The sequence below is a fragment of the Eumetopias jubatus genome, unplaced genomic scaffold (genome assembly GCF_037043125.1).
Source record: "Eumetopias jubatus isolate StellerSeaLion01/CBP00866 unplaced genomic scaffold, mEumJub1_p1.0 scaffold_4, whole genome shotgun sequence".
NCBI lineage: Eukaryota > Metazoa > Chordata > Mammalia > Carnivora > Otariidae > Eumetopias > Eumetopias jubatus.
Genome location: NW_028274810.1, coordinates 159,933,380 through 159,958,189, shown reverse-complemented (window position 1 = coordinate 159,958,189; position 24,810 = coordinate 159,933,380). Strand labels below are relative to the sequence as shown.

Below are 24,810 nucleotides of genomic sequence, written 5' to 3'. Positions count from 1 at the left end.
AAAATAAAATATATTTTCCTGTGTGGCTTATAAAAACTACTCTCACTTCCTTTATTTCAAATCCCTTTGGAAAGTGAATAAATAATGGCTTTTTATTGCTTAGGTCACTATAATGAAAAGTTCCATTATTTCCAACACAAGTTAACAAATGTGACATGCTATTATATAATTACAGAGAGATAACGATAAACCCAGTACAACTTGACAAATACAGCATGTTATCATTTACTAACAGATAGACAATGACTTTTGAAGACAAGTCAGATATACCAGGAGACTGATCATGTGAAAGTCTTTAGCAAAGTCTTTAGCAAAACTTCAGTGAATTTTTTTTCCTACAGAAATTTTGACATGAGTTGACTGAGAATAAAAGTAAAAGCAATAGGGTTTCAAGATGTCGGGCTACTTATAACGTCAAAAGTTGTGAACTCCCCACCTAACATGGTGCTGTGTTCCAGCACCTAACTTGGTTTTGAACAGTTGTCAGAGTAAGAATTTGTTGAGTGAATGATTTCCTCAGGAGTAGTAGGTTTGATTCAACCTAAAAAAGTATTAATTATCCAAAGATCAGTCATACTAAAGACTAAACATCAGGCTTTTGTTTCATTTAGGCTCTTTGTACCTTGAGCTGTGGCATAAAGAGAAGAGAAATAAGTCTTGAAAATTCAGAACTATATTATTCTTAATTATGCCTCTGTAAGGGCACCTGGGTGGCTCAGTCAGTTAAGCATCTGCCTTCAGCTCAGGTCATGATCTCAGCGGGAAGCCTGCTTCTCCCTCTCCCACTCCCCCTGCTTGTGTTCCCTCTCTTGCTGTGTCTCTCTCTGTCAAATAAATAAATAAACTCTTAAAAAAAAAAAAAGGAAAACTGCAAGACACTATGATATTAAAAAAAAAAATTAGGCCTCTGTAAATCCGAAGATTTATTTTTTAAAGAGTTTATTTATTCGAGAGAGAGCGAGAGAGCACGCACGTGAGCGCAAGTGAGAGGAGCAGAGGGAGAAGCAGACTCCCCACTGAGTGGGGAGCCCAACATGGGGCTCATTCGGGCTCAATTAGAGCTCAATCCTGGGACTCTGGGATCATGACCTGAACCAAAGGCAGACGCTTAACCAACTGAGCCACCCAGGCATCCTATAAATCCAAAGATTTAAATGAGTAAGTGCCTAGTGCTTTTTAGAATAGTATCCTCTTCCTGAGGGTTGCTAGAAACGCTTCAACCCCTACTCTGAGGGGCACTGCTAAAGTGGCTGTCCTCTGTATGCACCTTGCCGACTGTCCTCTGATTAAAGAACCATTGGCCCATGTTCCTCTTTGTGCAAGGACACGTTGGGGGTTGAGAGGCTGACTTCTGGAGAACAAGCATGGTTACATTTTGTATGCACTTGAGTCCTTTAGGAAGGATGGGCACAAGTCATGTGGGAATGACTGTCACTGCCCACATCCAGCAGCTGTGTGGCCACCACCAAGCCCATCACTTCAGGTGCACAGCTGTGTGCTTCTGGTTTTAATATGACAATCCTAGTTCCTTTCCTTGACCCCCTTACTTTCCTTGATTCATTTCTTGCCCCAGGCCCATGCTCAGTGCTTTTGTATATTACCTTTCAATTTCATCCTACTAAGGTGGCCATTCCCCCCAGGTTGCCTAGGGCAGTTCCCATTTATGCCTGTTGTCCGAATGTAATTACTGATACAGCCCCTTTCCACTATATATTTTTTTAAGATTTTATTTATTTATTTGTCAGAGAGAGAGAGAACATAAGCAGGGGGAGCAGCAGGCAGAGGGAGAGGGAGAAACAGGCTTCCTGCTGAGCAAGGAGCCCGATTCGGGACTCAATCCCAGGACTCTGGCATGACCTGAGTGAACCGAAGGCAGACGCTTGACTGAGCCACCCAGGCATACCCGCTTTCCACTTTAGGCAACAAATTACATGGACGTTCTACTTAAGCACATATTAAACATAACTCTTAGGACTTATTTTTGATCAACTACTATCTATTTTTAAATTTAAAGTACAACATGATATTTACATAATTCTTCATCTTTCCTTTTTTCCTCCCCTCAGGTTTTCAGACTTTACACTTTAATTTTACCTATATTACTCTCTTTTGCCCTAAGCCCTGAGAGTACTTCCTGGCAACAGTCCTTAATGAGATTATTAAGGGACTTTGTGTAGCTCTAACAAATATATTCCAACAAGGCATTTAGAAATTCAAGACTGGCATTTAACATAATGTCATTCTGCAAAGACTCAACTGTAAGTAGTGGTGACAGATGCCTTAGCATGATTATTTTAAATGGGCTTATAGGTAAGTAAGACAATAATTATTTTAAATGTTCTTCCATAATAATTCAACCACAGTGTATGAGGTTCAGGCTCTATTTTGTGTTTCATCTATCCCAATGACTTTAAGCAGAGCCGCCTTCTGCAAAAATCAAAAGTCAGCAATGTTGGTTTTCAGCATCTGTGCTGCCCAAAGTAGTTTCCAGTGATTGTATCTCCAGTGTGTTATACCCTCTGTGAGGTCACAGGAATTTCCACAGAGCACTCTTTGACAGAATGTCTTAACCTAAATGGAATAGGTCCACTGGAGGGAACTCAAGGACTATGGAAGTCAGGTGGACAGAGGCTTAAGGGGACTTCAGTGCTCTTATACTCATACCACAAGTAAGTAGCTTCTTACCTCACCAATTAATCCGCTTCTCCCCAACCCTCACTATCACACAGCTCCAAAACTGCACTTAATTTGTTGGTTTTATTGAGCAAATTTATGTTGAACAATTTTTTTCAATCACCGGCCCTGAGGCATATCTTCTTCAAGTCCCAGCTTCCTGTTAGTGAACAAGTTTCCACTGATGTAGACACTTCCTTCATACCTTTTCATAAATTCGAGTACTGACAGTTTTATTCATGGTATATGCCTAAAAACAAAAAGGGATCTATTAGAGTTGGCAGATGACAGTTTAAACTTGCTCTGTCCCTCCTTCCCCAGACTCTCAATTCAGGATGCACAGCAACTGAGTAACTTGAAAGGCATACATCAAAGAGGAGTATCTAAAAAATTCAATTCATCGAAAACTCACCACTACCATTTTCCCATCTACAATTTGTCTTTTGATTGTTGTCTCTTTGCCAAGCCATTTTTGGACGTGAATCATCGCACCACTGTTTAATGTTATGATGCTCTATAAATGCATAGAGGAATCAGTTAGAAATAGTAATTCACTACACTCTAACCTACCGAAAACTAGACATCTACTTTTTCATTTCTGTTTTGACATTCTTTTCCCCCAAATTCCCCCCTCAGTTCTTGTCATAATTTAATATCAAACTAGAGAAGACTCAAGAGATTATTCAATTAATGCTCTCCTTCCCCAGATGAACAATACCTAAACTGTTTGTGAATAATTGTTCTCTTCTATATGCTCTTTTATACAGTGACAAAGAGAGATCAGAAAAAAGTGAAAACATGTCAAATTTTTTTGGCCCTGTTAACCATCAGAATAATTTGCAAAGGGATTGGCTTTAGAGATGTTCAGCAGTAATCAAAAAAACAAGCCCAAACTGACTTGGTAATTAATCAAATTAGATATGAATGAACCATGCTCAACCACCTTCTCGTTTTTTTTCTGGGTTATCTAGTTTTTTTCTGGATTCTTGCACCAGGAAGACTTAGTTCTTACCTTTACTTTCCGGTTGTCTGCTGTGGTTTCATCAAATTCTTCCCCCAGTTTGAAGGAGATCTCCGTATTCTTGAAGGAACTTTCCGTTTTGATGTTCACTTCATCCCCATTGGCACTTATACTGATTCTCGGCTTTGCTAACCCTGCCAGGTTCCGGGCTGCTGTGCTCATCCCTGTAAGGCAACATGCCTTCATTAGACATTTAGGAAGTGCTAACAACCATTTTGGGAAGCAATTTAAAGAGAATACATACTTTTCTCCGTTCAGGTTTGGGGTAATGTGCCATAATTTCTTCAGTGCTCACTGTGATAGTGGGGTTGAGCCAAACAAGCCCATTCAGAAGGTATATCTAGTAATTACACTTGACATTTTGAAAAGCTAAATTCACTTTTTGAGGCTATTGTGCCTCATCTAAAATCTTCCAGACTCGTGCTTCATCTAAAATGTGTATCTGTATGGTGACTTTCAGGGGATCAGAACTCATGCTTTACCTCATGGGGTGTTATAACAGCAGTGCAGAGGGTGTAATTATCCCCGTTTTAGAGATGAGTACACAGTGTCCTAGAGACGTAGAGAGGCTTAGTCTAGGTGATGTGTCTGGTAAGTAGCAGAGCTGAGATTTAAACACAGGTTTTCTAATAGTCTAAGAATTTTAGCACATTAAAAAAAAACAAACTAAGAAATACAATTTTTGGAGTATCTAAACTACTCTAAAAGATCATGATTTATAAAGTCCAAGCTCCAGGGCGCCTGGGTGGCTCAGTCGGTTAAGCGTCCAACTCCTGATTTCAGCTCAGGTCATGATCTCTGTGTTGTGGGATTGAGCCCCGTGTCAGGGTCCCTGCTCAGGGTGTCTGCTTGGGATTCTCTCCCTCTCCCTCTGCCCCCCACCCTGCTCTCTCTCACTTTCTCTCTCAAATAAATAAATAAATAAATAAAATCCTTAAAAAAATAATAAAGTCCAAGCTCCTCTCTTATTTGCAGATTACATTCAGATCTGGCCAAATAAAGAAGTAGGCAACCTAGACAATTTGGCTTAGAGCCTGGCCCTGTGGTTGGGGGTTGTCCACTGTCAAACTTGATTCCCGTAATGGGTAGGCAGAAGAACTGAGTCTTCTCTCTCAGTATCAATATCGAACTCGATTTCACATTTAGATTGTGGAACTGACAAGACACACCTGACTACAAAGAGGCAGTGTTAGCTGCGGATCACAGAAGAGAGAAGAGTGGGGTGGTTACAATGCGGGCTTTGTCACGTGTGAGCTTGGCATGTTACTTCCCTTCTCTAACCTTCCGCTTTCTCAGTAGCGGAGCATGGATGACTGTAGTACTTGCCTCCTAGATGTGCCAGGAGGTGAAGGGAAAGGAATTAGCATGGCGGTGGCACACAGTAGGCACTCAGCTCTTCTTCTCTGCCTAAGCCCAGCTCCCAATCAAACCAAGTGCTACTCTTGCCATAAGCCCAAAGTTTCCTAATGCCCCCAAATTTAAACTCAAAACAGGTGAGTCTATGAATCCATGAAGAAACAGGGAAACATGTTTCTTATAGCTCCTGGAGAAAGTGAATACTGAGTGTGAAAAAGGGTCAAACCAAGTGCTACTCTTGCCATAAGCCCAAAGTTTCCTAATGCCCCCAAATTTAAACTCAAAACAGGTGAGTCTATGAATCCATGAAGAAACAGGGAAACATGTTTCTTATAGCTCCTGGAGAAAGTGAATACTGAGTGTGAAAAAGGGACAAAAGTTACATTATGAACACAGTGACTTATTATGCTTTGATCATTTCCGCCAAATTTAAAGAAAATTCTTGGCTTTATATACAGTTTATTATTGCAAGGGACTTCTTTTAATTAAATCTTAAAAATTACTTAATCAAATATTAAATAATTACCATTTTTCTAGCATTAGTGAGAATAGTTTAGTTGCTATAGGTCTGAGTCATTATAATTAATGTTTATTCAACTTGAGGATAGAGCTAAAGGATGAATAGGGTTTATACTTCTGAGAAATATTGTCTCTTGATGAACAACAATCAATTGTTGGTGAGACAATCGATGAGTAAAAGTGTTCCGTTTCTCCAATAAAAAATTCAAAATTTTTCAAAATATTTTTAAAATATCTCCCATATGTATGAAGACTCTAAATGTTAACCAAATTTCATTTGTTGCTATTGTTCTTTTGAAGTCACAACTTAAAGCAAACCTTGAAACAAATTTAGCTGATAAATTTAATTATAGATATGATTATTACCTGTAAATTTGAAGCTAGGAAATGCTATTAGTTGAATTGATGAAGCTAGAGATAAACTCTATCCAGGGCTTAGGATGAGGAAGCATTTTCAAAAAGGATAAATGGACTTAAATACACAGAAAATGACTAGAAGGAAGTATCTGTGAGCCTCGTATTCCAAAAAGAGACAATTATTACTAGTAACAAAAAAAATCAAAAGCAGATACATAAACTTTGTTAATCTTATATGACTATTTCCTAAGATCACAAAAAAGAGAATTGTAGGAAAATTCATTGTAAAATGCGAACCTAACCACATCACAGAATGTGTTGCCAGTTTCCAAATCTTGTAAGGGTATTTCTTACCCAGTTGTTTCATGTATTCCTCAAAGTTTTCACTGGAGATCAGCTTCCAGGTTCCCAAGAAGGGCTCAATCATGATGGAAAGCTTGCTGAGAAGAGGCGCTCACAACCAAAAGCCCAAGAAACTTAGGGAATGCAGTGCTACCAGTATCTTAATTTAAAAGGCATCTTCATCATGTGATTTTTCTGAAATGACCAATGGGCAGCAGCAAGACCAAAGATTCTAGTTACCAGCATGACTCATTTTATTTACCTCCAAATTGAGAAACAGAAAATCAACATGTAAAGTTGAATTTAAGTCAATGATTATAGCTTCTAGGAAAGAGATTTACACCAGCAAGTCACCTGATAAATATTATTTGTGGAATGGAGACAATTTTCAATATATCAGCCCTTTGAAATTTGAGTGCTGAGTCAACTCTGAAGGAATATCCCAACAAATGTCCAATAAACACCTGACTAAGGTTGTTTTCCCACCTGGTAACAGAAGTACATCCTCGCTTTGTCCATCTCAGCTGTTTTTTGTTTGGACACGTCATGGTGCCAGAGCACACTCTTCATTAAAATAATATCTTCCCCTCCCCTCCCCTCCTTGCAGGGTTGATGAACTGATATTAGTTAATGTAACTGAAGTGTCTTCAGTTGCTTGGAGTGAGGTATAGAGTATTATTAATATTATCGTTGTTGTTCATCAAGAGTAATTGCCCACTGGGAGGAAAGGTGACAATTACCACTGAATGGTGTTTTGTGACGTAAGCCCTAAAAAGGAGGTGGAGCTAATGCTTAGAAAATTCATCTTTTAGGCTTACAAGGTGATCTTGATTGTTAAGATACTACTTGAAAAAAAAACATCAAAGATACCGCTTGAAATTGTGAGGGGAAGTTTTAGAGAGAAAAACAGCATTTTGGTATCTGCATTCTAAAAGACAAAGGCAGTAGAATTTAAATCTCTGTACAATGACTTCTGAAATCATCTTCTGTAACCCACGTAATATGGGCTTTGCAATTTTGCCTTTACTGAAAAGGATTAGATTCAGAGGCTCTAGATTTATATCTCAGCTTTGAATTCCAGTTGTTTTGAAAAAGGCTGGAAAATTAGGCACCAGAAGAAGAATATTCATACTATATTCTGCTTGTGTCAAATAGTTCTTCCATTCAAAGAAATATTTAAATCATCTGTTTGTGGAAAAAACAAATTTTTAAAAAGGTTGATGTTTTGGCACCATAATGTTATAACTTAAGTGGGATAAAGAATTTCTTTTGATGACAACATGTGAAGAAGAAATTTACAATGCAGTATCTTTAGAGATGGAATAGTTACTAAAATATTTGGAGGGCAAAACAGGGGAAGCAAAAACTCTAGAATCAGTTTCAGGAAACTGAGACCTCTCCCCAAAATACGTGCCTTAACAGTTGAAAGTATACTCAGAGGTGATGTTCAAATAAAGAACAAACGATCAGATCTTGCTTTACTGGTTCTAGATGGGTATTTACATTATCTGCTTGAAAGGATAGCACGCCACGCCACCATGGCTATATACGTCTGCCAGTGGGCTAAGGTACATTAGTATAATCATCCTTGCTCCAATTTCCCTTCCATTGATTGATTCAGAAATCAACCCTGTGGTCCATTTAGAGAACTCAGTTGTCCCGTGAGACAAAAGGGAAAGTAAAAATTCTGGCCTCCATAAAATTCCCTTACCCCTAAAAGAAAGAGCCAGAGGGACCGTTTCTCTTCTCCTCTGCACATTTTGCTTTTTTGTATGATATTTAGGGCTCCTGCACCCACTGTGTTACCAATTCAAAGATGAAGCCAAAACTGAGGATGGCAGAGGGGAAAGTGGGGAGGACCTAAGACCATTTTATTTCTGGAATTTTGAATTTGTGAATTAATAAATTTCATTATTATTTAAACAACGGTGTGTCTGAGTTTTTGTTACTTGCAGCTTAAGCCTTTGTAATATGCCTTAGTAAATAGCTTTACCTAAATGATTAATTTGGACTCTCAAAGCAACCAATTCCATGTATCCTATGATATTGGCCTCATGCATAGCAACTCCCACCTTTCCAGGTCTGACTCAAACATTTCCTTCTCTGTGAAACTTGTTCAGAGCTAATTGATCCCTAGTATGTAATACAATTAAACTCTAACAGAAGTGTATTGGAGAACATTTCTCATAGTATTGCGAGTAGTTATCTTCCAGCTGTCCCCTGAATTATTTTACAAGTGCATCAAGCAAAGAAAATATTTCTTACTCACCTCCACATCCCTAAGACAGTGCCTGGTATACTGTAGGTGGTCAATGAATGTTTGACGAATGAATGACAAAAGGAATAAGCGGTGTTTATTTCATTTTAATTGACAGTTCCCTTCATTACTGATCTTAATCTCTCTAACAGTGACTATAGGCAAGCTTGTAATACATTGTTCTCTCCCAACCTGCTCCTGTTAATAGGTCTTTCATTAGGGTCATCAGATGGTAGAGGGATTCTCAGACTTTCTTTGTCTTTGCTCCGTGTCTCATTATTACCATACAAGTCTCTCTTCTCTACTAAGAAAGTGTTCTGCTAGTTCTGCTGCTTGCACCACTAGCCTTTAGCTTTTCTTGTTTGATTATCAAAACAAAACAAAATGAAAAACACCATTCCCTCAAGTAAAAAATTTTTCAAGTGAGAATGTTCTTTTTTTTTTTTTTTTGCTTCGGTTAAGCAGGATTTATTTTCATTTTTAAGACAACCCTCCTGTAACAGGTAGGTTTATTCAATTCTCTTTAAAAAAAAAATGGTGGCATTCTTTTAAAGTCAAGTGAGAATGTTCTTAATTGCTAATCCTAGCGAAGGAACTAGAATACAGTAATTTGTTATAGAACAGTCACACATCTTGTTTTCATGATAGTTACAATGCTTATTTCTCCATTATCTCCTTTTTATATGTTTCTCCAGTATCTCATCTTCTATATTAACTCTTTTCTTGTGACATTTTAGATATTAAGTAGTTTTTAAAAAGGCTTAATTTTGAGATGCCACATTCTCCACTGGTGAGGAATAGTGGTAAAAAATAAAAATATACTGGCAGCTACAGAAGTATTCAGAAGTATGTCTGGTAATTTATTGCTGTACATATACTATTTTAGCTGGAGCCACACTAGATTTATTTTCCAATTTTTTTTAAAGATTTTATTTATTTATTTGACAGAGACACAGTGAGAGAGAGAACACAAGCAGGGAGAGGGAGAACACAAGCAGGGAGAGGAGCAGGGAGCCTGATGCGGGGCTCGATCCCAGGATCCCGGGATCATGACCTGAGCTGAAGGCAGACACTTAACGACTGAGCCACCCAGGCGCCCCCATTTTCCAATTTTTTGTTGTGGTAAAATACATGTAGCATAATAATACCTGGACCATTCTTAAATGTACAGTTCAGTGGCATTAAATACATTCATATTGTTGTAGAACCATCATGACCATCATTTCCAGAACTCTTTCTCTTGCACAACTGAAATGCTATACCTACTAAACAATAATCTGATTGTCCCCTTCTCCCCGCCCCTGGCAACCACTATTCTTCTTTTGGTCTCTACGATTTTAACTGCTCTAAGTACCTCACCTAAGTGGAATCATACAGTATTTGTGTTTTTGCGACTGGCATATTTCACTCAGCATAAATTCCGTAAGTTTCATCTGTGTTGTACCATGTGTCAGAATTTCCTTCCTTTTTAATACTTAATAATATTCCACTGTATGTAAATACCACATCTTGCTTATCCATCTGTCAGTGGACCTTGAATTCTTCTACATTTAATTATTGTGAATAATGTTGCTATGAATATGGGTACACAAATATCTCTTTGAGATACTGCTTTCAATTTTGGGAGTATATACTCAGAAGCAGAATTGCTGGATCACATATTTACATTTTTAATTTTTTGAGGAACTGCCATACTGTTTTCTACAGCAGGTATATCATTTTATATTCCCATCCATGATGCACAAGGGTTCCAATTTCTCAACATTTTCACCAACACGTTGTGTTTTTTTTTAAGATTTATTTATTTATTTTAGAGAGAGCAAGTGGGTGGAGGGTCAGAGGGAGGAGGAGAGAGAGAATCCTCAAGCAGACTCCCCACTGAGCAAGGAGCTCAACACAGGCCTCGATCCCAGGACCCGAGATCATGACCTGAGCTGAGCTGAAACAAAGGGTTGGCTGCCCAATGGACTGAGCCACCCAGGCACCCCTGGTTTGTTTTTTTAATAGTAGCCATCATAATGGATGTGACATGGTATCTCAGTGTAATTTTTATTCACATAATCACTACTGATTGGTAGTGTTGAACGTTTTTTCAGGTGCTTATTGGACATTTGTATATCTTCTTTGGAAAAAGATCTTTTCAAGTCCTTTGCCCATTTTTGAATTAGGTTGTTTGTTTTATTTGTTATTGAGTTTTAGGAGCTCTCTATACATTCCGTATCTTAATTCCTTATCAGATATATGATTTGCAAATATTTTCTCCCATTCTGTGAGTTGACTTTTTACTCTGTTGATAGCATATATCAACACAATGGATACACACAGATTTTTAATTTTCATGAAGTCTGGTTTGTCTATTTTTTCTTTTGTTGCCTGTGCCACTGGTTTCATATTCAAGAAACTGTTGCCGAATCCAGTGTCATGAAGCTTTTACCTTATGTTTTCTTCTAAGAATTTTATAGTTTTAGGTCTTATATTTAGGTCATGGATCCATTTGAGTTCATTTTTGCATACGATGGTAAGTAAGGGTCCAACTTCATTCTTTCGCATGTGATATCCAATTTTTTCGGCACCATTTGTTGAACACTGTCTTTTACCCATTGATTGGGTACATTCATTGAAAATTATTTGACCATGTATGTGAGGATTTATTTCTGGATTCTCTATTCTATTCCACTGGTCTATATGTCTGTCTTTATGCCAGTACTACACTGTTTTAATTATAGTAGCTTTGTAGTAAGTTTTGAAATCAGGAAGTATGAGTAATCCAGTTTTGTTCTTCTTCAGAATTTGGTTCTTTGTGGTCCCGTTAGATTCCATATGAATTTTAGAATGGGTTTTCTATTTCTGCAAAAAATGTCATTGGGATTTTGATAGGGATTCCATTAAATCTATAGATAGCTCTGGGTAGTATTGACATCTTAACAATATTAAGTCTTCCAGTCTATGAAATATGGGATATCTTTCCATTTATTTATGTCTTTTAAAAATTTCTTTTAGAAATGTTTTGTAGTTTGCATAGTATGAATCTTTTACCAAAAGTTAATTCCTTTAAGTTAAATTAAGTTAATTCCTACATATTTTATTCTTTTTGCTGCTATTATAAATGGAAATGTTTTCTTAATTTACTTCTCAGGTTGTTCATCATTAGGGTATAGAAACACAACTGCTTTTTGTGTGTTGATCTTGTATCCTGCTGCTTTGCTGAATTCCTTTATTCTAATAGGTTTTTTTTCAGGTGGGTGGAATCTCTAGGGTTTTCTTCATATAAGATCATACCATCTGTGAACAGAAATAATTTTACTTCTTCTTTTTCAGGTTGGATACCTTTTTTTTCTTGCCGAATTATTCTGACTAGTACTTGCAGTAACATATTAAATAGAAATAGAAGAAGCTGACATCTCTGTCTCATTCCTGGTTATAGAGGAAGAGCTTTTAGGTTTCATCATTGAGTCGAATGTTCAATGTGGAGTTTTCATATTTGGTTTTTGTTATGTTAAGGTAGTTTCCTACTATTCCTAGTCTGTTGAAGGTTTTTACATGAAAAAGTACTGAATTTTGTCAAATGCCCTCTCTTCATCACATGAGATGACCACATAGTTTTCCCCCCTTTCCTTGTGATAATGCAATACATCACATTGACTGATTTTTGTATGTTGAACCATGCTTGCATTCCCGGAATAAATTTCAATTAGTCTTGGTGTATGATCCTTTTAAAATGCTGCTGAATTCTGTTTGCTAGCATTTTGTGGAGCATTTTTGCATCAAAATTTATATGGGATATTGCTCTCTATTTTTTTTCTTCTTCAACTGTCTTTGTCTGGATTTGGCATCTGGGTAATATGGCTTCATAAAAAGAATCAGAGAGTCTTCCTTTTTCTTCAGTTTTTTTTTTTTTTTTTGGAAGAGTTTGAGATGGATTGACATTAGTTCTTCTCTAATTTGATAGAGTTCATCAGTGAAACCATTAACCCCTGGAACTTTTCTTTATCAGGTATTTGGTTACTGATTCAGTCTCCTTACTTGTTCCAGGTCTATTCAGATTTGCTATTTCTTCATGGTTTAGTCTTAGTAGGTTTTGTATTTCTAGGAATTTGTTCATTTTATCTAGGTTATCCTATTTGTTGGTATACGATAGTGTTCTCTAATCTTTTCTATTTCTGTAGAATCAGAAGTAATGTCCCTAGTTTCATTTCTGATTTCAGTAATTTGAGTCTTCTGTCTTTTTTTCTTAGTCCATCTAGCTAAAGGCTTGTCAATTTTGTGGATCTTTTGAAAAACCAAATTTTGGGTTTGGTTGATTTTCTCTCTTATTTTTCTATTTCCAATTTCATTCATCTTTGCTCTGATTTTTATTATTTCTTTCTGCTGGCTTTGGGTTCAGTTTTTTCTTGTTTTTCAAGTTTCTTAAATTGTAAAGTTAGGTTGTGGATTCAAGAACTTCTCTCTTTTTTTCTTTTTCTCTTCTAATAGAAGCATTTTAGCTATAAATTTCCCACTTAGCACTATTTTCACTGTGTCCCATAAGTTTTGATATGTTGTGTTTCAGTTTTCATTCATCTCTAAGTATTTTCTAATTTCTCTTTTTTTCTTTGATCCATTGGTTGGTGTTTAATTTCCACAAATTTGTGGATTTTCCAGTTTTCCTTCTATTATTGATTTCTTACTTCATCACATTATGTTCGAAGAAGATATTTTGTATCTCTATCTTTTTAAATGTATAGAAACAATCTGTATTCTTTATATCATGGAGAATGTTCCATGTACACTTGAGAATAATATGTATTCTGTTGTTGTTAGGTTGAGTTTTCTATATATGTCTGTTACACCTACTTGGTTTATTGTGTTTTTGAAGTCTGCTATTTCCTTACATGTGTTCTGTCTGGTTGTTCTATCCTTTATTGAGAGAGATTTGAATTCTCCAAGTATTGTAGAACTATCTATTTCTCTCTTTAATTCTGGCAAGTTTTTTGTTATTGAGATATAAAAATTCTGTCATTTTTTGCTTTACATATTTTGATGTTCTATTTCTGGGTAAATGTTTATAATTATATATTCTCGATGTATTGAAATTTTCATTAATATACAAAAAGTCTATTTTGTTTGTTATTAGTATAGCCACCTCTCCTCTCTTTTGGTTGCTATTTGCATGTAATATTCTTTTCTATCCTTTGGCTTTCAACTTCAGATCTTTGGATCTAAAGTTAGTCTCTTGCAGATAGCAGAAAGTTGGACTATGTTTTTTTATTCTTTCTGCCAATCTCTGTCTTTTGATTGTAGTGTTTAATCTATTTATATTTAAATAATTACTGATAAGGAGGAATTTACTTCTGTCATTTTGCTGTTTGTTTTCCTTGTGCTTTGTAGCTTTTTTTATCCCTCATGTCCTGCATTACTATTTTCATTTTTGCTTAATTGATTTTTGTAATGAAACATTAAAATTCCTTTCTTGTTTCCTTTTGTATATTTTCTATAGCAGTTTTCTTTTTTTATTTCCACGGGAATTACATTTAACATTCAAATGTTATAACTAATTCTAATTTGAATTAATGCCACCTTAACTTGAAAAACATGCAAAATCTGCTTGGCATTTGCCAAGTTGTTCTATCATAAAACTAATTAATAAGCAATAAATTACAGTTATCTTTCATGGCCTAGCTCAAATACATCTTCTATGTTGCAAATTTTTCTGAATACTCTAGCACATGTTGGTCCTGCTTGCCTTTGACTTCCTTCAGTCCACTGACTATACCACATAATTTAGCATATAATTCATTTCTTCCCCTATATTGCATCTTCACTCCTTCTGTTAAAATTTATTGAGGGATTACCATGCTTTAGGCACTGTACTAGATTCTGGATATACATGTAAGTGATCTGCTCTAGAGGCAGTGATAACCTAGTGAATGGGAAAGATGAGAAATGGGAATGTGGTAATTAATATCTTGTTATAGTAAGAACACATACATTTTTCTTTGGTCATGGGGAGGAAAGTTTTAACCCTTCCTAGATTTGGGGGAAAGGGGGATAAGGGTAGAGGGAAGAGAAGGAAATATCAGGACAATTTTCCAAGGTAATGTGATGGTATTCATGCTATTTCTCTACTACATTGAGGTTATGAATATGGGTTGTCATTCTTTCTGTGTTCCATACCACACCTAGCACAAAGAAGATAGTTCACTTACTCATTCAAGAATCATTTATTAAGCTCTGACTCTCCTGTTCACTGTGCCAGTGTCTAGGGACCCAGCTATAAATCTGACACAATCCTTGCCTTTGAGATGCTCTCAATAATGGATTTTTTTTTCCCTGCTGCCTGCCATTTTTCTTTGTTTGACTCCATGTAAATCCTTTTAATGTATTCTGCATTAGGGAGAGGGCTGGTGTATGAACAAATGGATAGATTCATAATTGGATGTAAGGTCAATATTGTGTTTTTCACATCTAACTAACTAGAGAGATGGTCACTAATAAGCTATCCAGGCACTGTGCATACTCCTTCACCAGCCATTTCCTCTACCCATAGAGTCTGGCTAGGAGTGCTATAAACACATTGCTTAAAAGCTAGACCCCAAAGATAAAAAACATCACTACCTGACAACCATCTCGGGGGCTTACATGTTCCAACTCAAGACTTCACAATCTATTTTTTCCTTCAGCAGCAATGCACCTGAGCGATAACTTTCACAAGTGCCTCACAAACCCTTGAGTAATTCGCATGTACAAGTGATAACCTCTCTCTCCCACTTAAGAAAGCAAATAAAAGAACAAGTTTGTGAAAAAACAATATTTTACAGGATAATATTGAATTTAAGTAATCTATTTTTAAAAGCAAAACAATTCATAAATTTTTGTACTTTATTATGGATAGTAACTTACTTTGACATACCACACAATGGTTCAAGTCACAATAATGACTTGGGTGAAAATCACTATTCTAAACAGGCTAGGTCACCTGTTCAAGACTGATGCATAATTTTCAAAGAAAAATTTAAGTCAGTAATGCTTTGGACTTTGGAAGAAGTATTTCTAAGCCAGAAATTGTAGGAAGGAAATATCAGGACAATTTTCCAAGGTAATGTGGGAACTGGAGAAAAGAAAGGATATGCTGGCCTATCATGTCATCTAATTCTCACAGTTTCCAAAGACTAAGTGAATAGCTTTTTGAACCTTTCGTATCTACTTCAAGATATAGATCGACTCTATATCCACATATCTGTTTTTCTGAGAAGTATCTTCTTGATCTTATCTCTCTTCCTTTAAGAGTAGAATCTTCTTTATGTTTCTGTATATAATGTTGGTAGAAGCAATGTCAGACGATGGAAGATTCTGTGAGCTTCAAAGAAGTCCCAGGCAGGATAAATTTGAGCAGTGATACTCTAAGATATCTACTGTATCTATGGCCTTAGTGTTATGAAAATATAGAAGGAAAAAAATCAACTTATCTAGCGAATTTACATTGGACTGGATCTTCTTACTCTATGCTTCCATACCATCTGAAAAATAAGAATTAAACTTGAAGTGTAAATTTTCAAAAATAACTAGATCCACAAATACACATAATTAAAAGTGGCGCCTAATGCAACTTTGTAAAAGAACCAGTAAGGGATGAGGAAATTTCAAGATGAGGGAAGGGAGAATTCTAGACAGAAAGAAGCAGAACACACACACACACACACACACACACACACACACACACACACAACTAGAGGCAAGACAGTATGAAAATTGCTTGGTATGATTGAAGCCAGAAGTGGAAAGACAATAAGAGCAATGATAAAACTAGACAGAGAAAAGGCAAGCATAAGACAAATATGCATGCCATGCTACGGAGATTGGACCTTCTCTGGATGCAATGGGCACCACTAAAATGTTTTAATCAGTGAGTGTCCAGGTCAGATTTTTATGGTATAAATATCATTTATGAAGTCCACAGGGCTTGGAAAAGAGAAGGGAGAACTGAGAGTAGAAGAGGGAGATTTATTAGGAGAGCCCTGAAGTAATTAAAAAAAAAAGTTTGGTGGTATTGGCAATGGGAATAAGAAAAGCAAACATTAAAGAAATTTTAAGTTAATAGAATCAACATGATTTTTAAAAAATAAAATAGATGCTGTGGAGTGAGGAAGAAGACATATTCAATGATGATTTTAAGATTTATGGAATGGGAAATTAGACAAAACATCCTGATATTCACTGAACTTTGGAAAATAGGATGGTGAACAAGTTTTAAGGAGTGGGTGGAAGGGGGCAGCAATAGTAGAACATGTTGAGTTGAGGTGGCTGGGACATCCACTTGATTGCCTTCAAGTCTTTCTTTTTTCTAAGTCTCCCTTATCCTTGGATGATCTTATCACCATTGATGAATTAAGTTACCACTGGGATATTGTTGGCTCCTAGATCTATATCCCAGCCAGGGTTGCTGTCTTGAATTTCAGATTCTGTGTCTATTCCCTGTTTAGCTTTATACATTTCAACCCTAAACCTCAGTTTCCTCATCTGTGAACAGGAATACTAAAATCTCCTTATAGGATTATTTTGATGATAAATGAAGTAAAGCATGCAAAGTGACTGGGACCAAAGTAAGTGCTTAATAAATATTGGTGTGTCCAGAATTGTCCTAATTAGTTCCTACAAGTCTTCTCTTTTAGAGTTCTTCAATCCTCCAGTGAACCCAAAGTGAGAGTCTGACTCTCTGTTTTCACAAAGAAAGTAAATTCTTATGCTCAGGAACTTACTTCACCTCTTCTGGCCTCTTCATATCTTGGTGTTGTGCATAAAATAATTATTCAGAAAATAATGGACTTAAAGTAAGCATCACAAACAGAATTCTAGCAATTGCAGCACACTAACAGATTTTGGCTGACTAAAATATAAGTATGCAGTTTGGAAATTTTAATCTGTGTGTGTGGAACTCCAGTAATTTCTAGAGTAGCTTCAAAGTTTCCACAAAAGGCAGAAGAAACCTCTCTCTCTCTAACACACACCCGCACATGCGCATGCCTCTGTCTGGGAAGCCTCATTATCATTTTTGTCTGTTTTTTTTAATTTGGGATTCCATGGAGATTTTATTTGAATAAAAAGTTCCAGAACATATTCAATATTTTATTTAATAAAAAAGTTCCACTAGTAGAAAAAAGAAAAATTTGGAAACCACTATAAGAACATTTGCATCATTACTCATTACAAACTGTCATCTCTTTTCTGGAATGAACATTATGGGATTATTTGCACTTAATTTTTGAGATTCCAGAGGTAGCTTTGTTTACCAGTAACTTTTCAGATTAAAATTTATGTTCTAGAAATCTTATTCTGCAATATGTATTGCTGTTCTTTTTGTCAATGCCCTAGGACAGGTAGGTGTGAAATGGCAGGATTTGGCCCAGCTGGCTGTGGGCCACTTCACTACACTTAAAACTACCTTAGGTCCTTGAGAGATAGTTACTTGACTGTAAACATGCTGCATAAGGAACACGTATTCAGGGATAACAAATTTATCATCTCCTACCTAAGACAATGGAAAATTCATGAATATTTATTTTTTACCTTGGATTACCATGAAAAATCATACTACTTACATGAGAAACAAAGCAAAAATACAATTTTCCTATTTCCTTCATTGAATTATGAGTAAGAAATGATCCAGCACAATAAATGAATCATTACATCACCTTCTAAATCTAAAAAGTTTTATTTAATGAACACATCCACATTGAATAAAATCAGTTTGGGGAAAATTAGTCGCTTGCTAATTAGTAGGAAATAACAATACATGTTTGGACAATATAGCCAACAGAAGTTCGATGCAAACTTCAGCTCCATGTCCCTTGACTTATGCTCTCTCATAAATTCTGGTAGAAGTGACGCCTTTCATGACACATTCCTAGACACACACAAAAAAATTCTTGATCAATCACGGGACTAAACCATGGGTTATTTATTTTCTCCTTTAATGTTGGGAAAGAAACAGTATTTATTTGAAAATATTCATTCTGAGATCCTATATATACCTGATATTGTAGTAAGTTAGGGAGATATGGAGACCGAGAAAACACAAGTCTTCCCCTCAAGGAACTTTACAATGTATAATGAGTGAGAAATATAACAGGAAATGCATCATACAATATGGTGTGTGCTGAGAGCAATCACAGAATGCTTCTTGGGGGACAGCACACCTCGACTGAACTTAAAAGCATGAAGGGCAATTGCCAGAGCGAAACCATAATCCCAATGGAATCACCTTTTTTGTTCTATGCAAGCAAGCATGACTGTTTCTTTAGATAGAATAGTGATTATAAGATGACCTAGCAGTAGAGTCTAGAATTAAGCAACTAGAAGAGACTCACCACCACCAGTTTGTCATCCACTCGTTTTCTCTTTATGGTGGTTGATTTTCCATCCCACTTCTGCACCTGTACCAGGACTCCTCCATCTAACGTTATGATGCTCTGTGAGCATAGTAAAAAATTATTGCCATTGGTATATGGTAGAGGAAAATAAAATAAAAAATACACCACCTTTGAATGAAGGAATATTTTGAGGTCATTAGTCACTCAAAATTGTAAGGATATATTAAAACAAAAAAAAATGTCAAAAACGATAGCATACAAATAATACATTGTGATCAAAAAATTATACAAAAACACATACTTGAAATAATACTGTAAAAAATATAGATAATAAATTTATGTTGAGATGACAGTCTTATAGGTGATTTTTCTCCTTTTTTGCTTCTAGTCTTTCATGAACATTCTCTAACATTGTTATGTTATTTTAATTCACTTCAGATAATCTGTATATTGTATGACAAATAAAGTGTGTTAATCACTTTTTTTAAAAGAATAAAGACAACTTTATAGAAAGGAGAAGATTCACTAACTAAATATCAAAGGCAACATGGTTTAAATCTAGGAAGTCAGGGATCTTTGACCTGTGATAGAATAGTTCCCCTCCTTTTATACAAAATGGCTTCTTCTAGGCAGCAGTCTTTTAGAAACCGTGCTTTTATTCTGCTCCAATTCCTTCTTCCTCACCTTGACTTTTCTGTCATCTGCAGTAACTTCATCAAATTCCTGGCCCAGTTTGAAGGAAATCTCAGTATTTTTAAAGGTACTTTCTGATTTAATGGTGATCACATCCCCATTCACACTGATGATCATGTTGGGTTTGGCCATGCCAGCCACTTTCCTGGTGGCAAAGCCCACTCCTACAGTTGGGAAAAGAAAAAAGAAATGTCAAGTCCAGTTTTCCTTCACAACTTTAACAAAGTCAGAACTGCAGCGTATGTGTGTGTTTGTGTATGTATAGGTAGGTTAGTGTGTACAGGTGGGGGTGTGTGCATAAAAGGAAAAAAGATACCGGTGAGTTTGTTAAAAGCCTCATAAGACAGCAGCTGCAGATAAGTAAAGCAGGCTAATATTCAAAGAAACCCATGGCACGACTAAGTGTAGGTCTACCTAAATTTCTTCTTCTGCGCAGATACAACTCCACAGGAGATACATTGTTAATTTTGAGAAAGATTAAGTCTTCTGAAATATATATATATATATATACATATATATATATATATATATATATAGTCACTACACTCTCTAACTGGCCACCTCAACCATTAGGGCAGCAACTATCATTTTGCTCAACTCATGAAACACCTGGGTCATCTTGACCTTTCCTTTTTGGAAAACAAAAATCCATGGTCAAAGACAGAATTCTCAATAGGGTTTTTAAAACAAATACAGAGTTACTCCACTTAAAAATAATCTGTTTGGGTGTACAAAAGTCACATTTCATGGCATTTGCTGCCAAGTCCTATTTTCTTGGCTTTTCCAAATCACTACAAAATGAAGATTTTGATTAATTTCTCCAAAAGGCAAAATTGAAAAGAACCACTATTTTAGTAAGTTTAGAATTCAATACCTTGATTCTCAATCACCTCAGCTGCAAACCCCTCTTTTAAAAAGGGAACTTTTTTCTTATGTAAGTAAGGTGAGGGATGAACAATTTACAACTTAATGTAGACAGTGGGAACTTACTGTCACTGCATATGTTATACAGAATTTATGACAGTCGTAGATGTGTTGAATTTTGTAACACATGTAACACATGTACATAAACCTAAGCTACTTCTCTTACTAAAGACTACTTATCTATACCAAAGGTTAGATAGAGGGGTAAGAGGGAGAAAAATACTGTACAAAACAAGTGATGCTGAGGCTTTTACTTAGCTACCTCTCTGAAAAAATGGCTGCAGGTGGAAAGATATCTGGCTTCATCAAGTCCTGGCTCTGTTACAAAATATAACTTCACATATGTGGAGTGAGTCAGCATAATGAATGGTTGCAGCATTAAGTATAATTCCAGAATGGCTGACCTTGGGAAAAATCACATTCTCCATAGTCCTTCTTTGACTGATGAAAGTAATACCTGCTGACTGATTGATCATCAGTTAGAGCAACTAATTTCAGGAGATATCTTATTGTCTTTCATTATCCTCAGTACTTTATAATTTTAAAACACAGTGGTATAAGAATTTACATATAAATGTTAAAAGTATAAAATGTTCCTAAAAATCAATAGCAAAATAGCCTGAAATCCTGACATTTCTGTATCAGCACATACCAATTAGTTTATTGAATCATGGTTAGTTGATATTCTAGAAAGTTAGGTCTCTTATGCTGAAGTCCCTAAATTCCCTCCTGTCTATAAACAAGGAAAATAGTAGTACTTACTGGCAAGGAAAATGTATATATACTATATGATTTAGGGAAAGGTGAAGTCTTGAGATAGGGAGATTAAATACTAACCCCTGTAAACCTCCCCACCTCAAGTTGCTACCCCTGGATACAACCTTATCGTGCATAAGGGTGTGAGGAGAAGAGCTTTCAAGGTAGAAGCTGTCTGAGTGAAAACGAGCCTCCGTACCCCCTTGATTCACCACAGTAATTATCCAGGGAACATTCACATAACACACTGGCGATATTAGCAGAATCTAAAACCCTGAAAGCCTCCATTATCAAGGAGGAGGTATGTTATGGATATAACATTGTCCTTTTGACTTGATAATCCTATGGCATCCCATGTAATTCCTAGTCAAAAAAATATTTAACCCCTTAAGACAACGTATTTTCTGAAATTAAGATTTTGGCTCCCATAAAACAGCCACGCATTTTAACAGATTGACAGTGAGAAAATGAAATAATTAATATATGTTTACTTTAAAAATTACATTAAAAAAGAGAAATATAGTGTGCTTTCAGCTTCAAATAGAAATTATTGAACACTAGGAAATAAAAATCATCTTATTTATTTTATATGCAAGAGGGAATGAAAGAGAAACAGGCAAAGAGCCAAGTAAAACAAAGATACCCCAGTTTAGCAGTGAAATAAAATCTTGTCATTTCTGTGGACCATAAAAATTCCAGTTAGACCCTTTTTCATATTGGTTCACCTGTAGGAAACATTAGTTGTGACTTTGGTCTAGAATGTTTCTACAAACAAATAATTCTCACTTGCTACTTTTATAGCCTCTGTATAGAAAGCAGCATTTCCTATCTGGCCAATACTTCCAGAATGAAAAGCAGCCATAAACCCCTCTTCCCCCAGAGAAAAAGTTATAAATCCAGTCCCCCCACAGCGGAGTTTCTTACCCACTTCTTTCATGTAATCATCAAAGTTTTCACTGGAGCTAAGTTTCCAGGTACCAACAAAGGCATCACACATTTTATGAGCTTTCTAGAATTATCTTCAAGATGAGAAAAAGAGCTGTGGCTCTCAGGAAGGTGCTATGACCTTCTTGAGTCCAGATAACTTCCTTTTAAAGATACGCAGGTCATGTGATCTTAGGCATAACCAATTGGGGACAGTATCAGATCATTTCCTTCATTACCAGCCTCTGCAATTTTTACTCTGAGTCATGTTTTTAATAGAAATTTCTCAACTTTGGTTCTCCCTGGCAAATGGTCATTTGACTTAGAGTACAAATTATTTGTCAGCGTTCACAAAATATTTTCAACATTCCTATTTTGAGTTTAATGCTCAGTACATTGAATTTGTACCTATTATTTCCATACATATTTATCCCAGTGTAGAGTAGGTTAATTTTCCTGGGATGAACTTTGACCCCCTTTTCTGGAGTTTCTATTAAAATTACAGTTATGTGGTTCTTTTGAATTAAGGAACCTAAGAATTATCTTAGATTCTTCAGTAATTGCAAAGGCTCTTTGGGACAGTGCTGTCTTGGGACTTACTTGCCAATTAAAACGAAATAAATAATGGCATCTTAAAGTACCTCAGATTTCTCATTTCAAATGTTTGGCATGAGTGAAAAAGAAATTATACACCAGGAATCTGTCAATTTAATTAATAATGACTTAATCTCACTCTTTCCACCCCATAAATGAGAGCATAGTATTTATTTCCATAGTATTGGGGCTTTAAAAAAAAATAGGCCCCCTCCCAAAATAGGCTCCTCATACTGAGAAAATTCAGCCAGTTCCTGAATTATGTTATTATGAGCTCAAAATTTATCCGGCTCTCAATGGTGTTGCTTTACTTGAAAATGATCAGAAGTGGTGGGTGGCCACACAATATCAAAATTTTATTTCCTTCTTTTACACAGTGAATAATTCATGAGATTACTTTTCTAAAGTATTCCTGTCTTTCAGTCTCCTCCTACCCCATACCAGAACGATGGAAGATGTTCATATGTGCATCAAACTGCCATGAACATACCCAGATTTTAGAAAAGAAAAAAGAAATAAAAATATTGCATCATGATGAATCACTACACTGTGTACCCCACTGCGTAGTACCTGCACCACACACAATCGATTCACAGACCCATGTAAGTATCCAGAGGGCTTCCCAGAAATGTTTGAGGCAGAGGTTCTATAAAGGACAGGTTTTTTTTCTGTAGGCAAACAAGTTGCTATAAAGGCCTGATAAAGTATGTTACAACAGTAAGTTTTAATTGTTGCATTTTTTTAATGGCACGGTAATAATGTTCATCCACTCTGGACTGTTGCATAGATACATGGACTGTGGGTGATGTACCATTCCGGGTAGACTTGCTATTAAAAATTCATCTGTTTCCCATTGAACAAGTAAATAAAAATGATCAACCTTAATACAGTGATAACTTGACAATGTTCTCAATTAATAATGGTTTGCTTTTTTGTTTTGGCTTGGTTTTGGGTTATCTTTTTTAAGATTTTCTTAAGAGAAGTTTTAGGTTTACAGCATAATTGAGAGGAAGGTACAAAGATTTCTCATGTACCCCCTGCCCCCACACATTCACAGCCTCTCCCATGATCAACATCACTCACATTTTTTACCAAGGATGAACCTACATTTGACACATCATAATCACCCAAAGTCTATAGTTTATGTTAGGATTCACTTTTGATGTTGTACATTCTGTGTGTTTGGACAAAGTATAATGACCTGTATCCATCATTATAATATCATAGAGTATTTTCACAGCCCTAAGAATTCTCTGGGCTCTGCCTATTCATCTCCTTACCACATCCCTAAGCCCTCAACCTGTGCAAGCACTAATTTTTACTGTCTCCATCATTCTGCCTTTTCCAGAATATAGTTGTGTATGTGGCCTTTTCAGATTGGTTTCTTTTACTTAGTAATATGCATTTAAGTTTCCTCCAGGTCTTCTCATGACTTCATAACTCATTTCTCATTACTGCTGAAAAATATTCCATTGTCTAGACATACTATAGTTTATGTCATTCACCTACTGGAGGACATTTTGATTATTTCCAAGATTTGGCAATTATGAATAAAGCCGCTATATGCATCCACATGCAGGTTCTTGTGTAGACATAAGTTTTCAACTCCTTTAGGTAAATACCAAGGAGCATGATATAGTAAGAGTATGTTTCATTTTGTAAGGAGCCACCAAACTGTCTTTCAAAGTGGCTATACCATTTTGCATTCCCACTAGCAATGGATGAGAGGTCTGTTGCTCACTAGTATTTGGTGTTATCAGTAGTCTAGATTTTGGCCATTCTAATAGGTGTAGAGTGGCGTCACATTGCTAGTTTGCATTTTCCTGATGGAGTATGATGTGGAGCATCTTTTCATATGCTTATTTGCCCTCTGTACATCTTATTTGGTGAGGTGTCTGTTAAGGTGTTTGGCCCATTTTTAATTGGGTTGTTTGTTTTCTTATTGTTGAGTTTTAAGAGTTCTTTGTATATTTTGGGTAGTAGTTCTTTATCAGATATATTTTTTGCAAATATTTTCTCCAGCCTTTGAATAATGGTTTACTTTTCAG

The 24,810-nt window shown here is 36.1% G+C and overlaps 2 protein-coding genes across 2 annotated transcripts; both read right to left on the bottom strand.

The window, feature by feature from the left end:
- Positions 1-2,872: 2,872 nt before the first annotated feature.
- On the bottom strand, positions 2,873-6,353 carry LOC114216164 (fatty acid-binding protein 9-like). The gene is made up of 4 exons (XM_028112557.1): positions 6,281-6,353; positions 3,686-3,858; positions 3,086-3,187; positions 2,873-2,923 (listed from the first exon to the last, which is right to left on the bottom strand). Exons 1-4 carry the CDS (start codon positions 6,351-6,353, stop codon positions 2,873-2,875), a joined length of 399 nt encoding a protein of 132 aa, XP_027968358.1.
- A 12,001-nt stretch (positions 6,354-18,354) lies between these two features.
- FABP4 (fatty acid binding protein 4) lies at positions 18,355-22,241 on the bottom strand. Its single transcript, XM_028110992.2, has 4 exons — positions 22,169-22,241; positions 19,556-19,728; positions 18,869-18,970; positions 18,355-18,405 (listed from the first exon to the last, which is right to left on the bottom strand). The coding sequence occupies exons 1-4, from the start codon at positions 22,239-22,241 to the stop codon at positions 18,355-18,357; spliced, it is 399 nt and encodes a 132-aa protein (XP_027966793.1).
- Positions 22,242-24,810: the final 2,569 nt, after the last annotated feature.

What these genes read in the sequence shown, in the direction of transcription:
- LOC114216164 (XM_028112557.1), bottom strand. Translation starts at nt 6,353, where the DNA reads ATGATTGAGCCCTTCTTGGGAACCTGGAAGCTGATCTCCAGTGAAAAC. An exon ending in GGAATACATGAAACAACTGG is followed by an intron (nt 3,859 to 6,280) that starts GTAAGAAATACC and finishes GTTGCCTTACAG; the next exon opens with GGATGAGCACAGCAGCCCGG. An exon ending in CAGACAACCGGAAAGTAAAG is followed by an intron (nt 3,188 to 3,685) that starts GTAAGAACTAAG and finishes ATGCATTTATAG; the next exon opens with AGCATCATAACATTAAACAG.
- FABP4 (XM_028110992.2), bottom strand. Translation starts at nt 22,241, where the DNA reads ATGTGTGATGCCTTTGTTGGTACCTGGAAACTTAGCTCCAGTGAAAAC. An exon ending in TGATTACATGAAAGAAGTGG is followed by an intron (nt 19,729 to 22,168) that starts GTAAGAAACTCC and finishes TCCCAACTGTAG; the next exon opens with GAGTGGGCTTTGCCACCAGG. An exon ending in CAGATGACAGAAAAGTCAAG is followed by an intron (nt 18,971 to 19,555) that starts GTGAGGAAGAAG and finishes CTATGCTCACAG; the next exon opens with AGCATCATAACGTTAGATGG.